Consider the following 16,000-nt stretch of genomic DNA (forward strand, 5'->3'; position numbering starts at 1 on the left):
GACCATTGGCATACCGCTTATTGCGTCTTCATCGCGTACTTTTTCGACTGTTTTATAAGTCAGAATTGCAGCAATGAATTCCTCAACTTCTGCGGAGCTACGTTCACCCTTGTAGCGAGCAGTGCAGCGAGAAAACGAGCCAGGCCTTTCATTAACCTAAACTACAGATTGCAGAAATTTCGCAAATTGTTCTTCAGTGAGCGTAGGTATTTTTGTAGATGCGTTAGAAATAGCTTTTAAACGTTCGCTTCGGAATTCATTAATAATATACGTAGTAATGACAGACCAGATTTATGCTGTTCGTGTCATGTAAAATAATCAAAAATATTAGTGACCAGCTTTTCGCTGTTCGCCTAATATATTATTACATTCCTATCTAACAACAAATACTAGAGACCAGCTTTTCGCTGTTCGTCTAAGTAACTGTTGCCTATCCAACAACAAATACTAGAGACCAGCTTTTCGCTGTTCATCTAAGTAATGGCGCAACGATACAAGGTGGCAGCATGGAACAGCTGATTACAAACTTTTTTTATTTGATTTGATACATCAACTTCCGGCGCAGTATGATTTTGACATTTGTCCATGGAATTTACAAAAACAAAGTACATGGAATATTTATTTAGGTTTGTAGGTATGTCACCATGCTGCCACCTGTATCATTCCGCTATGGCCTAAGTAAATGCTTTACACACACATATAAATGTATACGCTGGTATATATGTAAGAGGCCAACTTTGCATTGTCCGTCTTCCACATATTACCCTGCAAAAACTCTCCACGTCATTTGACTAGTCATTTTACGGTCATTGTGACTTTTCCCATCAGTTATATTCATAGTCACATTTGCATGGCGTGATTAGGTTTTGTGACCAAATTTTCCGTTTCGTTCCTATTAATGTGATCATGCATTCCGCTCCCACCTATAGGATGTGAGCATAGTACTGTGCTGCTCACACACGTCACAATGCTCGTCAAATGGCGGTCATATTCTCCGTCATTTCCCTCTACATTTTCGAGCCATTTGACAATCAATTTTACTGCGGTTTTACCATTTATATAACCGCCATATAACATGAATTTTACCTGCAGATTTACTTTACCTGGAGCAGCCATATGATTAAAATATGAACCAAAAAAATTGAACTTTCAATATTTATTATTTTCAATTCTATATATATAAAAATGAATTGCTGTTCGTTAGTCTCGCTAAAATTCGAGAACGGCTGAACGGATTTATCTTATCTTGGTCTTGAATTATTCGTGGAGATCTAGGGAAGGTTTAAAAGGTGAGAAAAATTCGAATACTTGCCGGGAAAATACTCAAAACAGCATATTTCCTCGAGATATAGGCCAAAACGTGGACCCGGGTACCCCTAGAGTGTGTTTGTAGAATATGGATATCATATGAAAGCTGTTGATGAGTGCTTTAGTAGAGGGTAATTTTCATACCCCTGGGTGACTAGGGTCTCGAGATATAGGCCAAAACGTGGACCCGGGTACCAATAGGGTGTGTTTATAGAATATGGATATCAAATAAAAGCTGTTGGTGAGTGCTTTAGTAGAGGGTAATTTTCATACCCCTGGGTGACTAGGGTCCCGAGATATAGGCCAAAACGTGGACCCGGGTACCCCTAGAATATGCATATCAAATGAAAGCTCTTGATGAGTGCTTTAGTAGAGGGTAATTTTCATACCCCTGGGTGACTCGGGTCTCGAGATATAGGCCAAAATGTGGACCTGGGTACCCCTAGAATATGCATATCAAATGAAAGCTCTTGATGAGTGCTTTAGTAGAGGGTAATTTTCATACCCCTGGGTAACTAGGGTCCTGAGATATAGGCCAAAACGTGGACCCGGGTACCCCTAGAATATGCATATCAAATGAAAGCTCTTGATGAGTGCTTTAGTAGAGGGTAATTTTCATACCCCTGGGTGACTAGGGTCTCGAGATATAGGCCAAAACGTGGACCCGGGTACCAATAGAGTGTGTTTATAGAATATGGATATCATATGAAAGCTGTTGATGAGTGCTTTAGTAGAGGGTAATTTTCATACCCCTGGGTGACTAGGGTCTCGAGCTATAGGCCAAAAAGTGGACCCGGGTACCCCTAGAATCTGTTTATGGAATATTGATATCAGATTAAAGCTGTTGATGAGTGCTTTAGTAGAGGGTAATTCTCATACCCCTGGGTAACTAGGGTCTCGAGATATAGGCCAAAACGTGGACCCCGGTACCCCTAGAATGTGGATATCAAATGAAATCTGTTGATGAGTGCTTTATTAGAGGGTAATTCTCATACCCCTGGGTAACTAGGGTCTCGAGATATAGGCCAAAACGTGGACCCCGGTACCCCTAGAATGTGGATATCAAATGAAATCTGTTGATGAGTGCTTTATTAGAGGGTAATTTTCATATCCCTGGGTGACTAGGGTCCCGAGATATAGGCCAAAAAGTGGACCCGGGCACCCCTAGAATCTCTTTATAGAATATTGATATCAGATTAAAGCTGTTGATGAGTGCTTTAGTAGTGGGTAATTTTCATACCCTTGGGTGACTAGGGTCTCGAGCTATATGCCAAAAAGTGGACCCGAATACACCTAGAATGTGTTTATAGAATATTGATATCGAATGAAAGCTGTTGATGAGAGCTTTAGTAGAGGGTAATTTTCATACCCCTGGGTGACTAGGGTCTCGAGATATAGGCGAAAACGAGGACCCGGGTACCCCTAAAATGTGTTTATAAAATGTGGATATCAAATGTAAACTGTTGATGAGTGCTTTATTAGAGGGTAATTTTCATACCCCTGGGTGACTATGGTCTCGGGATATAGGCCAAAATGTGGTCAGACGGAAAAAGCTTATTAAAATGTATGCAGATTGGCCAAATTTAGGGCAGGACAACGTCTGCCGGGTCTTCTAGTATTATTATATATGTACATGAAATTGGAACTTATATTAAAACAGTTCATATAAAAAAGAAGTAAGTACTTTAATAATAAATAAACTCGCTTAATTGGTTTTTGTTTTCCAATTGAAATCTTTCTAAGCGAGCAGAAAATAATTTTAAGCTTTAGAAAAAACTCCAATTATTTGAATAATCTACAACTTAAAGCTTAGTAGAAATTCAGATTAGGTTTACTTTTTTTTCAGATCAAGAATATTCAAAGGTGTCGTGGAATCAGATTGCTGTTGTAATTGGTGAACGTAAAAATGTAGGACTAGTAATTGAGTCAGACTTATTACTGTTCTAAATCTAACCATTCCAGCAATAATTCTGCAACGCTTAGCAGAAGTATTGATTGGTTTCAAATCTAATTTCAACAGCAATCGTACCACGACATACTTTATTATATATGTACATGAAATTGTAACTTAAATTAATACAGTTCATATAAAGAAAAGTAAGTATTTTAATAATAAATAAAATCGCTTAATTGGTTTTCGTTTTCCAATTGAAATCTTTTCCAAGCGAACAGAAAATAATTTTAAGCTTTAGAAAAAACTCCAATTATTTGAATCAATTTAAATCTACAACTTAAAGCTAATTAGAAATTCAGATTCTTCGATAGATAGTCGGACGAGCCGCTACTCGGCGAAGTAGAAATGACCGTTGTGTCGGTGGCAGCAGTTACAACAGCAGTTTCTAACTTTGCACCATCCGTACAGTGTGATGAATGCTTCACTGCCTTTTCCAATTGCTTGGCGCCAGCAATTTTTGCTGTTTGTAAAGCTTTAGCTGTAATGCAAATATATAGATGGGTTAAAGTGGTTTTCGTATGTTATTCAGCAAACTCACCCTATACCATCATCACAGCCTTCTCATCGATTTTGAATATCTGTACTGTTTCAGTATTCAGATCTCGTTCGTTTGGTGCAATATTTTCGATTTGATGAATATGTATACTATCCGTTAGGCAGACAATTGGGTGCGTTCGATTCATTCATATACTGTGGGTATTTGAGCCGTAGATGCAATGGCAGATATTTTGATTCGTTTTGAAGTGTAAAATTTGTAAACAGTTGGGTTTCTCTGCTGTCACCATCACCACTAGAAAGCTATTGAAGAAACGCTCGACCAAGATAATATGTGCGATTTACGCGCATAGATTTCTTCCACCTTGTCACAGTTATTGATGGAGAAAATACGAAATCCATATTTACCAACCAATGAGGAAATGGAACTGTAGAGGAAGAAACATTTTATAAAATCAAAAAATGATAGTTGTGCTAAAATGGGGTAAAGTCTCAGCTGCTTTGTCCCGGTGAAAATTGAGTTTGAATAGGTTTTATTCTTCATTCTTAGAAACATGTACGAAGGTACCTGGTAAGATATTAAAAATACTCAACACTATTTTGCAATAACTTAAAAAAAAATCATATTCAAACTTCCGTTTAACTTCTACATATCAATAGCTACTTTTACCACCAGGAGTCACTATTGCTTCTACGCCTATGCTATTGTTCCTACAACGATGAGCTTTGTAATAAAATAAACAGCTATCTCCCCAATCTCTCCAGTTTTGTCGCCTCGCGAAACCTGATATTGTCACCAACCAAATCATCGGTGACCTTATTTAAAACATGGCCCCTCCAAATGTCGACCATATGACATTACCCTACCGACTGTCTTACACCCTAAAATCTTGGGTGTGACTTTCGATCTGGATCTACATTTTGGAGAGCATGCACTAGCAATTGTAACGAAAATCCAGAGCTGTAACAAATATTTAATATAATTCGATAAATCGGAAGTACTTGGGGTAAATATAAATATACGTTTGCATGGTACGCGTCTCCGATATGGTCGCCAAGCCTAAAGGTTACTCACTGGAAGAAAATACAGGCTTGCCAAAATGCTGCCCCCAAAACTGCTACGGGCTGCCTTCTTATGTCCTCGGAACACCACCTGCACAATGAAGCCAGAAAACTCCCAATAAGGGAAAGAAATGAAATGCTAACCAAACAATTTCTGTAGAATACCCAGAAACCTGGGCATCCCAACAGACATCTGATTGTTGATCCAACGCCGCTTAGGGGCTTAAAGAGTCATCTCCGTAAGCATTATGAGGAAATACGGCACCTGAGAACTCAGCCGTATGAAGCAAAAAAACACAAACATGTCCTCAGTGAACTCCACAAACAGGCGTGGGACCTTTATGCTAGGAATTGCCCGGTGAATCCAGTACTTAACGAACAGTACCCAAACTTGCGGAAGAGGAACGCACACTCCCCAGGGAAACGCGAGTCACTCTAGCTCAACTTCGATCAGGATAGATAGTTTAACAGGTTAAACTCTTACCTATCCAGAATCAACCCCGACAACAATTTGTGATCGGTCGCACCTATTAGGTGGGGCGAGGCACTGCTACAACAACAACCGCCATCTCGGGAACGATTATTATCATCACTTTAAACCTTCTAAGCCATCCCGCCCACCCCCTATTTCCACAAGGAACTTGGGGTCGCATTGCACATTACACTGGACGAGTCCGCCGCACAATCATTATAGCATCATGTAATGAAGCTCAGTTTCTTCCAAAAATTGTTCGGCACCGCCACGTAAAATCAATGTATATGTTCTAGCATTAACGCAACCTTTAAATAATTATAAACTATAAAAATGAAATTAATGTCAAACCCACTATCAAACCTTGGAAAATGTTGAAACGCTCACCACCAACCTGACGTTCTTCAAAGTAATCACATAGACCCAAAACACTTGAATTAATATCATTAGCTGTATTCATAACAGCACGACAACAAGCTTTCATCCTACGTTTCAAATCTTCTTCTGGTACATGAACAGCACAGAACATATCACGATCTGCAAAATACTGTGTAGCAACATCACCAATTGGTAGTTTAGAAAACACAGCATTGGCACCTTACTTACCTAGTTTATTGTACAGAAGACGCCATTCAGCATCAACAATTTTCTGATACTCTTGGACATTGGAGGGCATTGCTGTGGCAGAGCATTTTTCCAATAAAGCACTTTGTTGTTCCTTTGATTGGCGCTTCGACATGTACAGCCATGCCATATTTTATCATGCATAATTGTAATGCTTTACGTATAGCTTTAATGATGATATGTGCATGCACGCCTTCCTCAATATATGGCTTAACTTGTTTTAAGATTTCACATGCTTAAAATACTACTGAAGTGGTGCCATCGCCGACCTGATAAGAGAAACATTTTATTCTACACATTATAATATAACAAAAAACTTACCTCAGCATTTTGAGTTTTGGCGATGTCTACTAGAATTTGCCCCATCATTTGAAATTGTGGCTTTACCACTGGAATCAACAATATGCTTGTTCATACTACGTGAACCCAATGTAGTGCGTACAGCGTCCACAATTGAATGCGAGGCATTGATGTTGGATATGAGTTGAGGTTTACCCTGAGAGCTATCGGTAGCCAAACATTTTTTACACAAATACTGTTGTACCCAATACAAGTTCAGGACGTTCATATTTATCGACACGCTGTCCGGTGTGGCCCAAATGTTGGAAATAGGCAGTTGGCACTGTTGAGAAAAAATATGGATCAATGAACACAAGTAAAAGTGAAAGATTTTTTTTTCCCATCTCTTGTTACTTTACACATTAGACATTGCAAACGACGACCAGCATCTACAAGTTGCATATGAGCCTTGCAACGATTACATCTAATTGCACCCAATTCACCAAAATTTACAATGGGTGGCTCATATTCAACCGTGCGTGCCATTGGTGAGACGGTAAGTGTAAAGGTAAGGCCACATTAGGCTGCACTACGCAGCACTGCACTGCACTACAAAATATTCTTTGCATGGTGCGAATTGCCTCATAAGAATACTTGCAAAGAATTTTGCACCATCTTTTTTCAATCTGGGCAAAATAGTGTGGAACTCTCCTTCTTCATATCTTGAGGATGAGATGTCTTGGACCCATAGCCACGACCTTTTTCTTTTCCTTTCCCCTTCTTCGCACAAAAATGAAATAATTAATAAAATAAATAAATGTAAGGCGCGATAACCTCCGAAGAGATCTAAGGCCGAGCTTCTCTTCCAATTTGCGTCGTGCTCCTCTTGATTTTTCCCTACAAATTGGCCGGACGGGACCTACATGTTTTATGCCGACTCCGAACGGCATCTGCAAGGCAGATGAGTTTTCACTGAGAGCTTTTCATGGCAGAAATACAATCGGAGCGCTTGCCAGACACTGCCGAGGGGCGACCCCGCTTAGAAAAATTTTCTTCTAATTGAAAAATCTTATTTCTAAAATTTTGATGTTGCTTTGTCCGGGAGTTGAACCCAGGGCATACGGTGTGATAGGCGGAGCACGGTACCATTACACCTTCAAAAACTGTGTCGCCCATTTTGCAAAAAAAAATAAACACAAACTTTTGCCGCAATATGTCGCTCGATTGCCGCTTAATGTGAGTTGCCAAAATATGTCGCTCTGTGAGGCGCCGCTGACGCTACGTGTCGCGCAGCGTAATGTGCGCGTACCTTAATGGCCAAAGCTGTTGTTTTTAATAAATCAGCTGTTGCAGGTATGCAATACAAAGACGACCTGCAAAGAATAAAGATCAATGTAATTGCCAAACAAAACATTAATTTCGATTATCGATACCTAACGTAACGTGGCAAGGAGTTACCCTGATCCTCTACCACATATTTTGTGGTCACCAATGGTGGTAATAAACCCTGTTCATTAGTAATAAAAGCACCACCAGCGCTATTTTGATTTTCAATGATAACGCTTATCGGATTTGGCATCTGATCGGGATCTAAACGGCGTTGGGCTTGATAATACTGTTGCGGCTGTTGATATTTACCAGTAACAGGTGCAGGTGGTTGCTAAAGAAAATAACACTAAAATAATCATCAGCAAATTTTTAAATTATTAGTTGTATTAGCATACATTATAACCAGGACGTCCGGACGTGTCCGGGTATTGGGTGTTGACCCGGCTTGGGTGGTTGACTGAGCATTGGCGTCTGTCCAGGTTGTGTTGGTGGCATCATTTGAGCCATGTAACCACGTGGTGCGCCTGGTTGTTGTAGAGGATAACCTGGATGTTGAGGTTGTGGTGGATAGCCCGGATTTTGTGGCATTGGCAGATAGCCAGCCTGGGGAGGTTGTTGCTGCTGCTATCGTGGCATTGCACAACCCGGTTGCTGTTGTGGTATATACCTTGGTATAACTGGATGTGGTGTCATTGCCCCACCTGGTCCAGTTGATGCGGGCGGCATACCTGGAGGACCATGTTTCTCATGGCCAACAAATGGCTGGTGCATATGGTGTTGAGGTGGCATTTGACCGGATTGTGACTGCATTAGACCAGACTGTCGTGGCATTGGACACGATTGCGGTGACATTTGCTATTCACCTGTGTGCTGGTATGGAGCTGCAACCCTTCACTTGATGTTGGTGGTTTAGCTGAAACTGGTGGTTGACTAGTCTAGAATAACAAAATTTATTAAACACAAAGTATGAGGCAAGCCAGGTATATTTGCCCTATTTATAGTCATCTGATTGGGACCACCAGGTACAGCTTTCCCTGGCGGTGTCGTTGCTGGAGGCGATGGCGAATCCATGGAAGTTGGCGCATTGGCTTGAGGCGGCGGCTTAGCTGTTTCACCATATTGACCACCTATAAAGTTATCGTTCGGTTGTTGTTGTTTTAATTTAATTTAATGCTCCAAAATTAGCACAGGCCTGCAGCTCAATTCGCGGAAAATGGCGGACTCGCTGAAAATTTTTTTCCACACAAAAATGACATATTTCACAATACCTATGAATATAGTAGGTACGAGAGAGCACGATACATTGTGGCAAAGCTAAATCTGTCAACATGCTATTTCATTTGGAGAATTTTTCATTCCAAATCGTCACCCCTGTCAAAAATTCGTGTGGCTGTGTGCGTTTTTGGTCACACGATTTTTGCAGGTGACCAGCGTGCGCTATCTACCCTACAAGACGGTGGTAACTAGTTCACCCACACATTCAAAGCTTTTTTCTTTCACCTTTAATAACGGTACAATATTTATTCCGGAAAGTATTAAAACGCAAAAAAATATAATTGTTGAGATGTTAATAAAAAGAAAAAATTCATGTGCTTTTAGTTGTGACATGTGCTGGTTGGTTAGGCACTTCTAAATGTTGTAAGTATCGGTCATCTTTGTCTTTAGCTGCAATTCAATAAAATTACATTTCGCAAGACGGTGGTAAAGCATCATCAGGTAACATGTAAGTAGTTTTACAAAAACTGATGCCTTAATAAAGCCAGTATTTTCTTTGTTTTATTACAGCCAATTCATTTCAATAACAAGACTGTGGAACAGCATCATCCTTCTCAGCAAGTCAGCTTATAGCAAGAAGTGAGTAACATGTAAGTTGTTTTAAAAAGCCTATTATTTTATTTATTTAGTAAAGGAAAAGAAGTGTTAATAATGATCTTCGGGTTGGGGGTGTGCGGGTTCGATCCAGGTAACAACATTTTTGTGGACAAAGGGAAGTGGTCACTTCCATGGAGTTGGGATAGGGTCGAGCAATTTAGTTTTAAACGCATGCCAGCGGAGCATATGCATACGTTAATGTGTGTAAATATGTATCTGGTATGTTGTGAAATGGGTCGGTGGCATGTCGTTTAAAACTATTAGGCTCTTGTATAGCAGAAAGTCTTCAACTATTTACCTTTTTGATTGGTGGTTTCTGAACCCCGTGCATTCAGATCTCCTATGAGTAACAGATCTGAGTTTGCACTAGCTTTTATGTCGAATAAATCTTTAACGCTATATAGTTGCTGAGGAGGGACATAAGTGGAAATGATGGTAAATTTGAAGTTCAAGTTTATCTCGATAGCAATAGTGGCAAGAGGAGACTGCACATCTATGCGTTTGTGAGGTATATCATATCTTATCATGACAGCTATCCCTTGTTTCTCTGTTAAATTTTGTGGTAAGTTATGAAAGTATGTAATGTACGAGTTAGATATTGGAGCGGTTTTGTTTTATGCGAGGTGTGTTTCTTGTAACGAAATGACCGAAGATGTGAGTTCTTTTATTTGAAGGTGTAGTTCGTTCAGGTTATTGTATATTCCATTTATGTTCAATTGTAGAACTTTAAAGGTCCTGGTCATAGACAAATCTGTCGTCCTGGACGTCTCCTGGACCAGTATTTGAAATATCTATGCCCGAGTTAGGTGACATAAAATAAATGCCGTTTATAATTAATTGCTGCCGAGCAGAGTTATCGGCGAATTTATTGGTGCATGGAGTGTTTTGAGGTTTCTTTGGCTGCTGATGCAGTTTTTGCAACAGTTAATTTGAGGTTTTATCAGAAGTGCTTGAGCTAATAATTTCTAGAAGCACTGTTGCTGCTATGATCGGGTGTTTCATTAGTTGTATTACTATTGATGGTGTCTTGTTTTTTGTCGTAAGTCCATTGTTGCTGGGGTGGACTAGTTCAGCGAAGGAGAGTCGGGATGAAGCTGTAGGAAATAAGTTTTTCCTTCTGGAAGGAACCGGCCATTTATTCGAAATAGATGGGTGTTGTTTATCGCAGTTGGCGCATTTTGTACGCAAACATGGATTTTGGTGGGGTGGAAGGCTGCATGTTTGACACAGTGGGTCAAAAAAAAATATCAGCATTTCATTGTGCTCTTTAATATTGAGCTCTTTGGCTTCACTATGTAGGTGGTGTTCCGGGGTCATTAGGAGACATCCGATGGCAGTTCTGATTGCAGCATTTTGGTAGTCCTGCAGCGTTTTCCAGTATGTGTTTTTAAGACCAGGCGTCCAAACTGGTGACGCGTAGCTCACGAGCAGCCAGCCAATTGTTTTTACGTGGTTAGCAACGTTTCTTTATCTTTTCCCCAGGTACTGCCGGCAAGCGACTTGAGGATTTTGTTGCGACTTTGTACTTTATAGAAAATTTTGGTGGCATGGGCCTTGAAGGTAAGTATTATCGAACGTTATCCCTAAGATCTTTGGGTGACGCGACAGTCGGTAGTGTGACACCATCGACGTGAGCGTCCAATATTTGCTACATCTGTTCCTCCCACGTCGTAAACAGAGTGGCCGTTGTTGTTGTATAAATGTTTCGCCCCACCTAGTAGCTGCGACCGATCACAAATTGTCATCAATATCCTCTAACGGGAGTCCAAGGAAACTTGCTGTTTCGACAGGGGTGGAACATAATGAAAGGGGTGTTAGAGGCGTTGGTTGCACATTACAATTAAAGAGATGGTTGGTGTCATGTGGGGACACGTTGCAAGCGGGGCATACATTTGCATGTCGGGGTTGCTTCTGGATGTGTAAGAGTTTAACCTGTTACAGTATCCAGAACGAAGTTGAGGCAGAGTGACTCGCGTTTACTTGGGGTGTATGCGTTCCTCTTCCGCAAATTTTGGGTACTGTTCCCTGAGTACTGGATTCACCGGGCAATTCCCGGCATAAAGGTCCGACGCCTGTTTGTGGAGTTCACTGAGGACCTGCTTGTGTTTTTTTTGCTTCATACGGCTGAGTTCTCAGGTGCCGTATTTCCTCAAAATTCTTACGTAGATGACTCCTTAAGTCCCTAGACGGTGTTGGCTCATCAATCAGATGCCTGTTGGGATGCCCAGGTGTCTGGGTATTCAACAGGAACTGTTTGGGTAGCATGTCATTTCTCTCCCTGATGGGGAGTATTCTCGCCTCATTATGTAGATGGTGTTCTGGGGACATAAGACAACCCGTAGCAGTTCTGAGCGCAGTATTTTGGCAGGCCTGTAGCTTCTTCCAGTGGGTAGTTTTTATGCATGGCGACCATATAGGGGACGCGTAGCATGCAAACGGCTGGCCAAATGCTTTGTATGTGGTAATGAGAGTTTCTTTGTCTTTTCCCCAAGTACTGCCAGCAAGGGATTTGAGGATTTTATTACGGTTCTGGATTTTCGGTACAATTGCGGCTGCATGCTCATCCTGCTAGATCCTGATCAAACGTCACACCCAAGATTTTGGGGTTTAGGACAGTCGGTAGCGTAGTGCCATCGACGTGGATGTTCAAAATGGTCGACATTTGGGACGTCCAAGTTGTAAATAAGGTCGCGGATGATTTAGTCGGTTATAATGCCAGGTTTCGCGAGGCGAGAAAACTGGAGAGATCAGAACGGTAGCCGTTTATTCTGTTCGATCTGTGGGCCCGGGCTTGTGGCCATTATTGTGCAGTATTTGTGGCGAAGGTAGTTTTGATACGTAAAAATTAGACAAAAGTGGGGATAGGACACCACCCTGTGGCACCCCTTGTTTAATTCTTCTTGGCTTTGATGTTTCGTTTCCGAATTGCACCGATGCCTGCCGACCACCCAGATAATTTGCGGTCCACCTTTTAAGACATGGGGGAAGGGTAGACCCTTCCAAGTCTTGCAGTAACGTGCCATGGTTGACCGTATCAAAAGCTTTTCATAGGTCTAGCGCTACGAGTACTGTTCTATGGTGGGGCTTCTGATTGAAACCACAATTTATTTGGGTGCTAATGGCATTTAGCGCGGTGGGGGTGCTATGGAGTTTTCTAAAGCCATACTGATGACAGGCTAGCTGCAAATTTGCTTTGAAGTAGAGGAGAAAAATGGCTTGAAGCGTCTTGGCTACTGGCGATAGGACAGATATCGGGCTATGTGACTCTCCTATGTTAGCTGGTTTCCCAGGCTTTAGTAGCGGGACCACCTTGGCCATTTTCCATTTTTGGTTGTTAAAAGAGAATTTTGTTTCTACGTTACAATAAAATAGTATAATAGTAAATATTCTGTGTTAATTTTATTGTCAGCTCTTAGTCCAAAAGAAATTTAGTTGATGTGGCAAACATTTTTTTTTTATGTAATCCATCAATGATGATTCATGAATGAGACGTCATTAATTGAAGTTAATCAAATGTGTTAGTGGATTTTTTAAAGCGCGGCCCGTAAATTCTTTAGTCCCGGGCCCGGAATTTCTGTCTACGGCGCTGCTTGTGAGAATATAATAAGCACTCTTTGTAATGACCTGCTGCCTCTATTTGAATCGTTTGTTGACTGCTGATTGCTTTTAAGTTCTTAAATTTTGAAGGTTTTACCCGGTAAATGTTTTACGTGGACGCTCTATGGTATTCATATCGCACCTTACATTTATTTATTATTTTAATGGCGCTATTTTTGTCCATTAAAGTATTCTGTATATGTGATCATAATCTCACTAGCAGACTATTTGCGGCATCTGCTTAAATTAAAACATGCGATATATCTAAGTAAACTTCTTCTGTTTGGCAGATATATTTAATTGCAAACAAATCATAACCTTTTTATTTTAGTTTCTGCGGTGGAAAATAATTTTAATACCTGGTCCTTTATATAAAAAGATAAGTTTTAAGAATTAGTAAAAGAACAATGCCAAACCTCTTAAGTTTGGAAAAGGCGAAGTTTGAAGCATCCATAGCGAAATTCAGCAGATTAAATAATTCTCCTCAAGAAGATGAAAGAAATGAAATCCGTGGAGTAAATAGAGTAGATTTAAGTATTTCTGACGATATTCCTTGTAGTAGTAATAACAGATTAGTACTAGCAGGGAATCTAAATCATGCGGTTTTGGACACAGCGCTGAAGATGATAGCGACATCGAAATTTATTATTTTTTCGAAGATTCAGATCATGATTGCGACGAGGACGAAATTGAGCCAGAAAATGTTGATAATTTCAAATGTACCAAAATGAAAAGGTGGGTCGTTGAAGAAAACTTACCTCTTAGCAAAATTACCTCATTACTTCATACCATGCGAAAAATTGGTTATGATGGACTGCCATTGTGTGCAAAAACTCTCTTAGGTACAAATCGGGATAAAGTGCCACTTGATGTTTTAGGAGAGGGAACTTTTATGTATATAGGTATCGAAAATAATTTGTGTCGTAGAGATTTCGATTTCCTTCAAAGTGGTAATAATGTGACATTGGATGTTGGGATTGATGGCTTACAGCTTACAAGGTCCTCGAAAACTTGTCTTTGGCCCATTTTGATTGCCTGTTTCCAAGCGAACAGTAAGCCAACAAACCATGATGTTTTTTTAATGAGTTTCTGCAACGAGGTAACTAACTTAAGACAAAATGGTATTAAAGTTGGAAGTAATGAGGTAATTAAACAGTTTAGAGTCCGTTCGTTCACCTGTGATTCACCAGCACGTGCTTTTGTCATTGGAGTTATGTCTCATTCTGCAAAAAACGCTTGTCCAAAATGTATCTGCACAAGTGAAAAACATAGCTTCCCTGTTAGTGTGGGAATAGCATGAACCGATGAATCATTTAAGAATCGGCAAGATATAAGCCATCATAGATTAGAATATAAAAATACGGAAATGGTGTTAGAGTCTGCAAATTTCGGCATGGTCTCTCAGTTTCCTTTGGATCCAATGCATTTGTTCGATTTGGGTGTAATGAAAAAATGATTAAATTTGCTAATTTCTAAAACTAATTTGTCTGTCATGAATAAAAATCTTCAGTTTCTATCCAAATTTGTACCTTCAGAGTTCAGCAGAGTACCTCGCGATTTTAATGAATTAAGCAAATGGAAATCAACGGAATTTCGACAATTTTTATTATATACCGGAATATTTGTATTAAAAGGCTGCAGTAGTGAAGATCGGTATTATCACTTTCTTTTACTTCATACCGGAATTCGGCTGCTTTTATTGAGAGATCTAATAATATCGAAATAAATATAGCATATGTATGCGAATGCACATGAGGTGTGCAATTATAAGTGGTCCATTTGTTTATTCGCCCGAATATCAATATATACCAGGTGAAGATAGCCAACGCCATTCTACTTTATGCATCGTCTAGAGAAGCTAGAACATTTACAATTTAAAAATTGTGGCATTTTCAAACAGCTACACCAAGCTTCAACAAATTATTGGACCATGAGATTTCTCATATGCCCAATAGTCATTATTTAAAATGTAAATTATGCCATTGGAAGACTAAAACACATTCAAGTATGAATTTTTATTTACATGCACAACACGCTGAAACAATTGATGTAACAACGAAAAGTCTAGAATTAACTGTTTGTCCATATTGTAATCAAGAATTTGCATCACAATGGTACTTACGCAAACACATGAACATGAGAAAACAATAGATGAAAGAACATCTTTTCTATGTTTCGAATGTGGTGAAGAATTTAGAACAAATACAAGTTTACGTGTGCATGTTTATGAAAAGTTTGCTCACTGTACACCACAAGATCTGAACGGAAAAATCCTCAGGGTATGGTTACACCTATGTGGCATCTACAAGCTATTTATTATGACGAAATGAATTACAATGCTTATTTGGATTCTGGTGATGCTCGTGACATGCTGCCTATATTCCGCTACGTCTGATCTTACTATACCTACCAAACTAATATGACTCTGGAAACTGATGATGAGCAACACCACCACCGCATGAAAAATAAGAACTTCAAACCAAGGTTTCGGAAAGTGCACGACTATGAATAGACGTTAATGTATTTATATAGTCTATGAATATAAAAATGCACATACGTAAAAATTACTAGAATAATAGGACATGATTTTAACTGTAAAAATTATTTTAAACATGCATTATTTATAAATTAAATATTATTTAAACAAAAAGGACGCGTTTCATTCTTATAAAAAGCGAATTGACATACGGTAACCGGTACGAGTAACCGATAGGCCAGTTACCCGTGTTGTTGTTGTTGTTGCATATGTTTTGGTTAGCGATCACGAAAACATAACTGATGAAGTAACTTAAAAATGTAAATAACATCGAGCGAGAAGGAATGTCGAAAACACAATAGGTAAGAGCGAGAAAGCGAGTCACACGTACACTACTTTGAGAGAGTGCATGCGTTACCTTTTTCAAGACAGCAATGTAAAAGTCATTAAGACGATAATTGGAGACCAAGTTATTGGTGACGATTAAGTAATCGATTAGGTAACGGGTACCTGTTTGTAGGGTAATTATTTC

General features: G+C 39.7%; 1 protein-coding gene across 6 annotated transcripts in view; it reads right to left on the reverse strand.

Annotated features, from left to right (window-relative positions):
• Positions 1-1,141: 1,141 nt before the first annotated feature.
• The window catches only part of LOC137244381 (T-complex protein 1 subunit eta-like), an 85,665-nt gene continuing 70,806 nt past the window's right edge, over positions 1,142-16,000 (reverse strand). For 2 of the 6 annotated variants that reach the window (XM_067773321.1, XM_067773320.1), the window contains exons 5-10: positions 6,237-6,537; positions 5,898-6,184; positions 5,655-5,828; positions 5,304-5,599; positions 3,801-4,185; positions 1,142-3,740 (exon numbers count right to left, since the gene is read on the reverse strand). In XM_067773321.1, the coding sequence (XP_067629422.1) occupies positions 5,508-5,599; positions 5,655-5,828; positions 5,898-6,045 (414 nt within the window). In that variant the 5' untranslated portion in view covers positions 6,046-6,184; positions 6,237-6,537 and the 3' untranslated portion in view covers positions 1,142-3,740; positions 3,801-4,185; positions 5,304-5,507. Of the gene's footprint in view, positions 3,741-3,800; positions 4,186-5,303; positions 5,600-5,654; positions 5,839-5,897; positions 6,185-6,236; positions 6,538-6,608; positions 6,749-16,000 lie in introns of those variants that run through there. The other 4 variants (XM_067773317.1, XM_067773318.1, XM_067773322.1 and 1 more) reach the window with 4 other exon arrangements.

This window comes from Eurosta solidaginis, chromosome 3, assembly GCF_040869045.1.
Source record: "Eurosta solidaginis isolate ZX-2024a chromosome 3, ASM4086904v1, whole genome shotgun sequence".
Classification (NCBI taxonomy): Eukaryota; Metazoa; Arthropoda; class Insecta; order Diptera; family Tephritidae; genus Eurosta; species Eurosta solidaginis.